The 12,322-nt window shown below is 41.1% G+C and overlaps 1 protein-coding gene across 5 annotated transcripts in view; it reads left to right on the top strand.

Annotated features, from left to right (window-relative positions):
* The window catches only part of tprb (translocated promoter region b, nuclear basket protein), a 114,138-nt gene that overhangs the window by 55,910 nt on the left and 45,906 nt on the right, over positions 1–12,322 (top strand). For all 5 annotated transcript variants that reach the window (XM_041207888.1, XM_041207891.1, XM_041207890.1 and 2 more), the window contains exons 31-33: positions 6,073–6,283; positions 7,947–8,093; positions 12,024–12,222. In XM_041207888.1, the coding sequence (XP_041063822.1) occupies positions 6,073–6,283; positions 7,947–8,093; positions 12,024–12,222 (557 nt within the window). The remainder of the gene's footprint in view (positions 1–6,072; positions 6,284–7,946; positions 8,094–12,023; positions 12,223–12,322) is intronic.

Below are 12,322 nucleotides of genomic sequence, written 5' to 3'. Positions count from 1 at the left end.
ACAAATGTTTTCGTTGCATTCTGTAAATGACAGAACAACTGAAATAGATCAATATTACTTCGTGTGCAAAATATTTTAGATTTCAGTTGGTGATGGTGCCTTGCATTTACTTCTTTCTCAACATCAAAATAAAGATATTTCTGATTTGGGGTTAAAAATTCTTTGTAGTAGGCAAAGATCTGTTCAATTTGCTCATATTCAATACTGGCTAGTCTCACTGTAATAGTAAAGATAGGTAAAGAGTTTGAAGTTAATAGCATATATTAATATACAGCAATATGGCCTTTATTCAAAAGATGTTTTGTACCACTGTTGAAACTATTCTGCAGTGTTCCTGCACATGTCTTTGTTGCTTTTCTTCCCCTCTGTTTACTTGGGCAAATTTTTCTGGCTTTTCTCTTCCATTATGGCATTTGTCGATTTTCATTCGCTACCACATCAACTCTTTAGCACCAGATTCCAATTTACACATTATGAAATTGAGACTTAATTGTGACCAACCCCCACATTCCCATTAGAGACTAACCTGACACCAGTTTCATCTGCCCCTCAATTATTTTTGCTATAAAGATAACAGAAGTAATCTTTGAATTGAATGAGTAGTTTCACAATACAAAAATGACTTGCATACCATAATATAAAAATTAAATTTCAGATTCATTAAAACAAACAGGCATTTAATTTTTTAAAAAAAAACAAAAAAACTGCGGATGCTGGAAATCCAAAACAAAAACAGAATTACCTGGAAAAACTCAGCAGGTCTGGCAGCATCGGCGGAGAAGAAAAGAGTTGACGTTTCGAGTCCTCATGACCCTTCGACAGAACTTGAGTTCGAGTCCAGGAAAGAGCTGAAATATAAGCTGGTTTAAGGTGTGTGTGTGGGGGGCGGAGAGATAGAGAGACAGAGAGGTGGAGGGGGTTGGTGTGGTTGTAGCGACAAACAAGCAGTGATAGAAGCAGATCATCAAAAGATGTCAACAACAATAGTACAATAGAACACATAGGTGTTAAAGTTAAAGTTGGTGATATTATCTAAACGAATGTGCTAATTAAGAATGGATGGTAGGGCACTCAAGGTATAGCTCTAGTGGGTTTTTTTTTTATTTTATTTTATATAATGGAAATAGGTGGGAAAAGGAAAATCTTTATAATTTATTGGGAAAAAAAAAAAAGGGGGGGAAACAGAAAGGGGGTGGGGATGGGGGAGGGGACTCACGACCTAAAGTTGTTGATCCGGACTGAATATTGAATTCAACAACTTTAGGTCGTGAGTCCCCTCCCCCATCCCCACCCCCTTTCTGTTTCCCCCCTTTTGTTTTTTCCCAATAAATTATAAAGATTTTCCTTTTCCCACCTATTTCCATTATATAAAATAAAATAAAAAAAAAACCCACTAGAGCTATACCTTGAGTGCCCTACCATCCATTCTTAATTAGCACATTCGTTTAGATACTATCACCAACTTTAACTTTAACACCTATGTGTTCTATTGTACTATTGTTGTTGACATCTTTTGATGATCTGCTTCTATCACTGCTTGTTTGTCGCTACAACCACACCAACCCCCTCCACCTCTCTGTCTCTCTATCTCTCCGCCCCCCACACACACACCTTAAACCAGCTTATATTTCAGCTCTTTCCTGGACTCGAACTCAAGTTCTGTCGAAGGGTCATGAGGACTCGAAACGTCAACTCTTTTCTTCTCCGCCGATGCTGCCAGACCTGCTGAGTTTTTCCAGGTAATTCTGTTTTTGTATTTAATTTTTTAACCAGCTCATAACAGGAGACAGCGAACAGATTTTTTCAAAGGTTAGTTTAGAAGAACTTCATTGTAATGCACATGCTGCATTATGTAACATTCATAGTTTGATGTTCTCCAATGATCTTACAAGCATACAACAATCAATTTTTCTAAAAGCCTTCTATGCTGATAGAATGTTCTTTGAAACCATAACATGAATTGCATAAGCAAATTTTCCTATTATATTTAAATGAACATCTAAAAAGGATACCACGTGATGGAGAAATCAAGTATCTACCTTTTTTATTCATTCATGGGATGTTGGCGTCATTGGCTAGGCCAGTATTTATTGTCCATCTCTAGTTGCCTTGAGAAGGTGGTAGTGAAATGCCTTGTTGAACTGCTGCAGTCCATGAGTATAGATACACCTACAGTGCTGTTAGGGAGGCAGTTCCAGGATTTTGACCCAGTGACGGTGATGGACCGGCGATATATTTCCACGTCCGGATGATGAGTGGCTTGGAGGGGAGCTTCCAGGTGGTGGTGTTCCCATTGCCTGTTGCCCTTGTCCTTCTAGATGGAAGTGGTTGTGGGTTTGAAAAGTGATGTCCAAGGACCTGCACTGCATCTTGTGCATTGCTGCTACTGTCAATGGTTGAGGGACTGGATGTTTGTGGATGCGGTGCCAACAGAGCATGCTGCTTTGTCCTGCGTAGTGTCAAATCTGAATAGTGAGTGTTGTTGGAACTGCACTCATCCAGGCAAGTGGGGAGTATTCCATCACACTCCTGACTTGTGCCTTGTAGATGATGGGCAGGCTTTGGGGGAGGTGAGCTACTCACTTCAGGATTCTTAGCCTCTGACCTGTTCTTGTAGTCGCAGTATTTATATGGCTAGTCTAGTTCAGTTTCTGGTCAGTGGTAACCCCCAGGATGTTGATGTGGTGAATTCAAAAATGTAATGCCATTAAGGGTGATGGTTAGGTTCTCTTGTTGGAGATGGTCATTGCCTGGCACTTGTGTAGTGTAAATGTTGCTTGCCACTGGTTAGCCTAAGCCTGGATATCATCCAGGCCTTGTTGCATTTGGACATGGACTGCATCAGTTTCTGATGAGTCACAAATGGTGTCGAACACTGTGCAATCAGCGAACATCCCCACTTCTGGCCTTATGATGGAAGGAAGGTCATTGACGAAGCAGCTGAAGATGTTTGAGCCTAGGACAGTACCCTGAGGAACTCCCGCAGTGATGTCCTGGAACTGAGATGATTGACCTCCAACAACCACAACCATCTTCCTTTTGTGCTAGGTATGACTCCAGCAAGTAGAGAATTCTGCCCCTGATTCCCATTGACTCCAGTATTGCTAGGGTTCCTTGATACCTCGCTCTGTCAAGGGTAGTCACTCTTACCTCACCTCGCCTCTGGAGTTCAGCTCTTCTTGTTTGAACCAAGCCTGTAATGAGGTCAGGAACAGAGTGACACTGAGTTTGGGTTCCATCGGGGTCCGGTGGTTATTGCTAAGCAAGTGCTGCTTGGTAGCACTGTTGATGACCCCTTCCCGTCACTTTACTGATGATTGAGGGTAGATTGGGGTGGTAATTAGCCAGGTTGGATTTGTCCTGCTTTCTGTATACAGGACATGGCTGGGCAATTTTCCACATTGCTGGCTAGATGCCAGTGTTGTAGCTGTACTGGAACAGCTTGGCCAGGGGCAAGTTCTGAAGCAAAAGTCTATTGTAGGAATATTGTCAGGGCCCATAGACTTTGCAGTACCCAGTGCCTTCAGCTGTTTCTTGGCATCATATGGAGTGAATTGAATTGACTGAAGACTGACATCTGTGCTGGGGACCGAGATGAATCATCCACTCAGCACTTCTGGCTGAAGATTGTTGGAAATGCTTCAGCCTTATCTTTTGCGCTGATGTGCTGGGCTTCTCCATTTTTGGGGATGGGGCTATTTGTGGAGTGAGATGTTTACTTGTCCACCACTGCTCACGACTGGAGGTGGCAGGACTGCAGACCTTGTATCTGATCTGTTGGTTGTGAAATTGCTTGGCTCTGTCTGTCACTTGCTAAGCAAGTAGTCTTGTGTTGTATCTTCACCAGGTTGATACTTCATATTTAAGTGTGCCTGGTGCTGCTCCTAGCATGCCCACCTGCACACTTCATTGAACCAGGGGTGATCCCCTGTCTTGGTAGTAATGGTAGATTGGGGGGGTAGGCTGGGCCATGAGTTTATGGATTGTGGTTGAGTGCAATTCTGCTGCTGATGGTGCCTCTTGGTTTCCCAGTCTTAATTTGCTAGATCTGTTTGAAATCTATCCCATTTAGCATGGTGGTAGTGGCACTCAACAACATGGAGGGTATCCTCCATGTGAAGATGGAGCTTCATCTCCGTGAGGACTGTGTAAGTGGTCACTCCTATTGATAATGTCAGGGGTGGATGCATACGTGGCAGACAGGTTGGTGAGAATGAGGTGAAGTATGTTTTCCCCTTTTGGTTCCCTCCCCACCTGTTGTGGACCCAGTGTAGCAGCTATGTCCTTTAAGACTCGGCCAACTCTCAATGGTGGTACTACCGAGCCACGCTTGGTGATGGACATTGAAGTCTTCCACCCAGAGTACATTCTGCGTCCTTGCTGCCCTGAGTACTTCCTCAGTGGTGTTCAACATGGAGTACTGATTCATCAGCTGAGGGCAGGGCCCATGTTTGAACAGATGCCATGAGATTTGTGGCCCAGTGTCTATGTTTAAGACTACTGACTGTATACCACCTCTGCTGAGCCTGTCCTTACGGTGGAACAGTATATGCCATGGGATGGTGGTGGTGATGGGACATATTCAAGGAATCATACTTTATTGACAGTCAGGCTGTTGCTTGATTTGGCTGAGATGGCTCTCCCAATTTTGGCACAGCCCCCAGATGTTGGTAAGGAGGTATTGCAGAGTTGACGGGGCTCTGTTTGCTGTTGTCATTTCTGGGTGCTGGGTGGCCTGTTCTGTTTTATTCCTTCTCATTGGAATTTTTAGCTGTTTGGTGCAACTGAGTGGCTTGCTTGGCCATTTCAGAAGGCATTTAAGAGTCAACCACATTGCTGTGCATCCCGTGTCATGTAAACCAGACCAGTAGGGTGGCAGATTTCATATTAGTGAACCAGATTTACGACAATTGGCAATGAATTCAAATTTCACATTCTGCCATGGTGGGTTTGAACCTGGTTCCCTATACCATTACCTTGGGCCTTTGGATTACTAGTCCAGTGACAATATCACTATGCCACTACCTCCCCTATGTGTCATAAGTTGGCAATTATTATGCTTCACCTTTGTTCATCCCTGATTTTATAAAGTTTATCTCTTAAAATACCTCCCAATTTAACCATCAGCTTGTACATGTCACAATTTCTGTGATAAATGTTACATCAGGATACCATGCAAAAAAAATATGTAATGAACTAACTTTTCATACCACATTTTAATCATCTGAATGGAAATGCTATCAAAAGGATGACCAGATACTGCTTCAGAAGATAAATAGGGACATCACTTTCACTCCTAACCCATCTGGATAACGGTTGTTAGTACTGGAACACCAGCCACAATGACTGTTACCATGACTTTGCTAGTCTTGTATCTTGCTAATCCTTTGTGACACATTTTTTCAGTGTTATTGACAACACTATGATCACATTGTTTGCCAATTACATTGTTTCCCCATCAGATTGTTTTAACTGCCTTCTAATTAATTCTTAATTGCATTGAAATTCATTTTTAAATATCTTATTGGTGTCCATCTTTGAAAACTAGAGGGCAATTGAATCATAAAGATAATATTGCTTCTATCTGCGCAATGCTTTCTCAGTTCTATGTGTTGGTATATTCCATAAAGTGATAAAACAATTTTAATGTTCCTTACTCAAATATTTGTATCAGGTCAATTTTAAACTTAAGCACTAAATTCTTCTCAGTATTGAAAGAATATTCATATTTCTCCTATGAAAGGGGAGCCAGAAAAGTATATCATAGGTACTTAGTTGTGCTATTTGTAAATTGTGTGATTACATACCACTTAATTGTGTTTAGGGTTCTACATTCCCTGTTGCACTTGTTTATGCATTTGCAAAGGATGCAAAGTTAAACAATTACTGCATAAAGCATTTTTCCCTCCGATTTACTTGAATTTCATTTCAAAAGAATAACTTATTACATTCAATTTTCAGCTCTGTCAATGTTGTAATGCAGCAAGATCTGGACAAGACAATTTAAATATTGTGTTGTAAAATTTTAAAAAACTCTTTAATGCTAGCTCTTCAATGCTGTCTTGTTTACAGACTAAATGCATCGTCCTCTGTATCACAGCGGGATGTTCAGACTTTGAAGGCTGAACTCACGAGAGTGACTGTTGATCGGGATAAGCTGAAACAAGAGATGTTGGCGAGGGTGTCAGATATTCAGGAGAAGAATAAAACTATCACCCAGGTTAAAAAAATTGGCCGTAGATACAAGACTCAATATGAGGAACTGAAGGCACAGTATGATAAGGTAATGTGTGCCTAGCTCAAATAAAAAACCAATACTATGGCTGCTGGAAATGAAATGAGGTGGGCAAAAAAATGCTGGGAATATTTAAGTCAGGCAGCATCTTTGGCAACAGAAACTGTTAACACTGCGGGTTGAAGACCTGAATGAATTTGATGAAAGATCGTCGATCTGAAAAATTAACTCTCTTCACTGCTGTCTGATCTGCTAAATATTTCCAGCATTTTCTGTTCTTCATAATTATCGACTTAATTAGCACAAATGTTTTTCCATGTTGCAGGTCATAAAAATTTGGAACTTTAATATTCTCTGGATTGTGTTACAGGTATTGATTTTTTTAAAAAAAACAGATGTTTTGGTTATGTTGACATCACCTACTTCTGAACACAGCCTCATGCCCAAAGTCAGGATGAACTGTTGCTAACCTATTGTATTTACTTAAATGTTTTTCTAAGCTTGTTTTGTGGTAAGTGGTTTCTTTGACCCATAAAAACTTCACTCGCAAAGATCAAAGAAGGAAAATTTAAATGCTACCTGGTTTTATGGAAAAAAATGGTTTGTTGCTTCATGATAGGCTGGAGTGTGAATAGTACACAATCTGCCATTTGAAATTCAATAATCGTGCCTTCTATATGTACATTTTTCACTAATTTCAAAATTACAACGTTTTGGTTCAGAAGAAACTTCCCTACTGTGTTCTTCTTCAACCTGATAGAGGATATGAGCAAGTTGGGCCTTTTTATTCCAATTTACGACATGGTTTCTGTATCTATCCATTTAAATATATTACAATCCTGACCTTGTTAATGAGGGGAAAGATGCAGCAATTAACAATTGTTGATAATCTGTAGAGACAGTGAAGAACCTCAAATATTTGAAAATAGACATTTGGATAATCCTCCAAATGTATAACACCTAACTTCATAACTGCTGCAACATCTGTTGCATTGTTGAGGATTAATTGTTGGATAATTCGGAACTTTAACTGCATCAGCAAGATAAAAAGCCATCAAGTGCCTTCAAAATCTCCAAACCTTGCTAGCTTCCATGGTCCTTGTTTGCTACTGAGATTGAACCCAGTATTGTGCAACTATGCTCCCAAGTATGATCCCAAGGTGAGTTTCAAACCCTATGCCCTATCCATCACCAAGATAACCTGTTTATTTCCAATGCTGCTGCATCATCTAATCTCTGCCTTTTTAATAAACAGACCCCTGAACAGTTCCTGAAGTCACCTCCAAGCGTGACAACTTCAGTGCTGTGTCTCAAGCAGAACGCAACATGAACTTTAACTTTCCCAAAATTCATGATACATGTGATATTCTGAGAGTCCATTTCCTCATCACTTTGTCTTGACTGCCCACTGTTGGCACCGTTTTCCCTAAGGTGCCGAATTGAAGCATTTCGGGCTAATAGTGCCTTCTTTGTTTCTGCAACCTCTTAACTTCTCATACCAGTTCATCTACTCTTATTTAGTGCTAAGTTGTTTTCACCTGTATTTAATCTTACTCCTACCCTAAGATTAATCGCGCCCAATTTTGTTACTGCTTGGCCATTCTGATGCATGTTAGGCAGCTTATTTCCTTGAAAAGCAAAGATGCAGCTTGCTGTTTCAAGTAGCACATGCCCAATCTTCTAATTTTTGTTCAAACTTTTTTTCTCGCAGATGGTGGCTGAGACATCCTCTCAACATACAGCAGAGCAGCAAGCAGAGCAGTCCTCTGCTCAAGCCACTCAGGAATTGCAAGAAACACTGGCTCAGTCTGAATCCAGAGCTAAGGCATTAGAGTCTCAGGCCGAAGCCCTGCAGAAGGTGAGATCACAAGCAATGAAATTATTCAATTAATGAACAAATGTAAATGCAAAATTTGTTCTGCTTTTGCATGTGTGTGTGTCATCTTCAAATTTGCTTTGGTAGTCAAGGACCAGATATGATCTGTTCTGTCACAAATAATTTAAGTGCTCCGGCATCTGCACTGCAAGTGCCCACTGCCACCTTAAGGCCCTAAGTTAACTTGAAAATGGCATGTGAAGAACAAATTGCAATGCGATATCTAGAATGACAACCATATGACTGCATTGTAAGTGTGAAAAGATTCAATTGCCTGAAGGGAACAACTTGAAAATAACAGTCTCTAATCACCGATTATTTTTACTGCATCAGCAATCATGTTTATGGTTAGACTGACTTGTTCTTGAATTATAGTATGCACTTTTAAAAGGTTTGTTTTTTAACCTGACTGCCATTTGACCAGAAATCTCAAATCCCCATTCTCAGTGATGGGGTAGCCAACATTTGAGTACAAAAGGCAAGACTTTTGCTGCCATCTTCAGCCAGAGCTGCCTAGTGAAACAATCCATCTTGATGATCTCTCAAGAACCGACTAGATTACACCCCACCAGTCTTCAGCCAATTTGTTTCACTCCACATGATATAAAGAAACAATTGAAGGCACTGGTCACAGCATCCTGTCTGTAGTGCTGCAGACTTGTTCTCCAGAACTAGCAATGCTCCTCGCCAAACTGTGCCAGTACATCTACTATGCTGGCATCTACCCAAAAAAGTGAAAAATTGCTCAAGTATGTTCTGTCCGCAAAGGACAAATCCAACATGGATAGTTATAGTCTCATTAGTCAACTCTCAATCATTAGCAAAGTGATGGAAGGTGCTGTCTGCAGTGCTAGCAAGTGGCACTTGCTCAACAATAACCTTAGCTAAGGGGGGGCGGAGAGATAGAGAGAGAGGTGGAGGAGGGGGGTGTGGTTGTAGGGACAAACAAGCAGTGATAGAAGCAGATCATCAAAAGATGTCAACAATAGTACAATAGAACACATAGGTGTTAAAGTTAAAGTTGGTGATATTATCTAAACGAATGTGCTAATTAAGAATGGATGTTAGGGCACTCAAGGTATAGCTCTAGTGGAGGTGTTTTTTTTTGGTCCACTCCTCCATCACCCCCTACTCCTCAACCCCCTCCTATGGCACCACCCCATGCCCACGCAAAAGATGCAACACCTGCCCCTTCACTTCCTCTCTCCTCACCGTCCAAGGACCCAAACACTTCTTTCAAGTGAAGCAGCATTTCACTTGCATTTCCCCCAACTTAGTCTACTATATTCGTTGCTCCCAATGTGGTCTCCTCTACATTGGAGAGACCAAACGTAAACTGGGCGACCGCTTTGCAGAACACCTGCGGTCTGTCCGCAAGAATGACCCAAACCTCCCTGTCGCTTGCCATTTTAACACTCCACCCTGCTCTCTTGCCCACATGTCTGTCCTTGGCTTGCTGCATTGTTCCAGTGAAGCCCAACGCAAACTGGAGGAACAACACCTCATCTTCCGACTAGGGACTTTACAGCCTTCCAGACTGAATATTGAATTCAACAACTTTAGGTCGTGAGCTCCCTCCCCCATCCCCACCCCCTTTCTGTTTCCCCCTTCCTTTTTTTTTCCAATAAATTATAAAGATTTTCCTTTTTCCCACCTATTTCCATTATATAAAAAAAAACACCCCCACTAGAGCTATACCTTGAGTGCCCTACCGTCCATTCTTAATTAGCACATTCGTTTAGATAATATCACCAACTTTAACTTTAACACCTATGTGTTCTATTGTACTATTGTCGTTGACATCTTTTGATGATCTGCTTCTATCACTGCTTGTTTGTCCCTACAACCACACCACCCCCCTCCACCTCTCTCTCTCTCTATCTCTCCGCCCCCCACACACACACCTTAAACCAGCTTATATTTCAACTCTTTCTTGGACTCGAACTCAAGTTCTGTCGAAGGGTCATGAGGACTCGAAACGTCAACTCTTTTCTTCTCCGCCGATGCTGCCAGACCTGCTGAGTTTTTCCAGGTAATTCTGTTTTTGTTTTGGATTTCCAGCATCCGCAGTTTTTTTGTTTTTGTTTTTAATAACCTTAGCTGCTTGGTTTCATTTCTAGCAGGACCATTTAACTCCAAACCTCATTATATCCTTGGTCCAAATGTGTACTAAAGAGCTGAATTTAAGAAATGAAGAGCGATGGCAGGGTGCATTTGAATGCCACCACCTCCAATCAATATTGATTTGGAATTATATTGTTATTCTTTGCTGGCTCAAAATCCTGGAGTTCCATGTCTAATAACACCAACATCCTGGAGGTTCCTATTGCCCTGAAACAGAGCTGGACCAGCTATATACATACTGTGGTTACAAGTGCAAGTCAGAGGCAAGGAATCCTGTGGTGAGTAATTCACCACCTCCTGACTTCCCAGACCCTGTCCACCATCTACAAGACAAGTCAGGAGCGTGATGGAATACTTTTCATTTGCCTGGACGAGTGTAGCTCCAGCAATGCTCAAGCTGGATACCATCCAGGACAAAGCTTGCATGATCGGCACCCCACCTACCAGCTTAAACTTTGGCTCCTTCCATCACCAACACACAGTGGCAACAGTGTATCAACTACAAGAAGCAATAGAGTAACTCACTAAAGCTCCTTTGACAGCACCTTATAAACCCTAGCACCTAGAGGGCAAGAGTAGCAGATGCGTGGGAAAACCACCAGTTGCAAGTTCCCCTCCAACCCACACATCTTGACTTGGGACTATATTGCTGCTCCTACACAGTGGCTGGGTAAAAGTCCTGGAACTACCTTTACAGCACTGGGTTTACCAACAGAGTGCAGTAGTTCAAGAACGTGGCTCACCACCATCTAAAGGGTAATTGGGGATGGACAACAAATGCTGGCATTGCTAGTAATGTCCACATCACATGCATGACTGTACAAAAAGGTTGTTGCATTAAGATTTTGTACAAAATCTTAATGAAACAAGTATTTTTGTACATTGTAACTCCAAAGCTGGACAAGATAAATTCTAGAGGAATTTAAGTGTACTTGGGAATTGTGGAAACGTGGCCAAAAAATAAAGAAAGGGACTATTACTTATCTGGAAAGAAAATAATGTGAATGGAGATTGAGAGATCTGGGGTCAATAAATTGAAGTTCTTGCAACAATGCTCAGTGATGGTGAGTAAAAGAAACCTCATGTTGGGATACGTTGAGACCAATATTGAGGCAAAATACTTAAATCATTGGACTGCAGTTAGAATATTTATAGCTCTGGTTGTTGCAGTTATTGAAAGGATACAGAAGAGACCAACCAGAATGATGTCCAATTTTGTAAATTTACATGTTATAATGGGTAAAGTGAAGCTTCAGAGGTGCTATGACTGTTGTATATAGGACTCTAAAGAGTCTATACTGTAGACCATAGCCAGCAATTTCATGTACAGAGCAGTAGAACCAGTGGACATGACCTGTCCTTGAAGATGGGTTAAATTCAATGATAATCTGTGAAAACTTTATTCAACACTCACTCACTGAATTTTAATTGGGACGGTGGGAGCAGATATTAATCTATTCAAAAACAAATTGGATTTCTTGCAGGGTGGGTAATTTGAGACCTGACTTGATAAGTGCAGCATACTTGGAGGAACAGATGACTTTGGACCTGTGTTTCCCAAAGCTTTCCACCATGATGTTTCTTTGCCTCAATATCTAGGTCTGTTGTAAACTAATTGACAAAGTTGATTGACATGATTTGTCAGCAAATCTATTATTGTATTATTATTTTGTCTCTATTTTAGTGTTGATGTGTCCTTAACCAATACAACCCAGAATTTCTGGGGGCAACATGTCATTAAATAAGTAAAACTTCTGCTTTCAGTAATTGTTCTTTCTTTTAAAATAGTCTGTTAGTGAGAAGGAATCTGAAGTGAAAAAATTGCAAGATGAAGTTTCCCAGTTGCACAGTGAACTTGCCCGCTTGCGACAGGAAGTGCAGGAAAAAGCAAACCTTGAAGAACAGCTTCGACAGCAGATTCTGGAGAAGGAAGAGAAGACCAAGAAAGCAATATTGGTGGCCAAACAGAAGATAACACAGCTAGCTGGTCAGCCATTTATACTTTCACAAATCCATTACGTAATGATTGAGAAAGTAGAACAAGAGACACATAGAGTTGTATCCCGTGATTGCTCATGGCGTGAAAT

The sequence above is a fragment of the Carcharodon carcharias genome, chromosome 16 (assembly GCF_017639515.1).
Source record: "Carcharodon carcharias isolate sCarCar2 chromosome 16, sCarCar2.pri, whole genome shotgun sequence".
Classification (NCBI taxonomy): domain Eukaryota; kingdom Metazoa; phylum Chordata; class Chondrichthyes; order Lamniformes; family Lamnidae; genus Carcharodon; species Carcharodon carcharias.
This window is presented reverse-complemented; position numbering and strand designations above follow the sequence as displayed.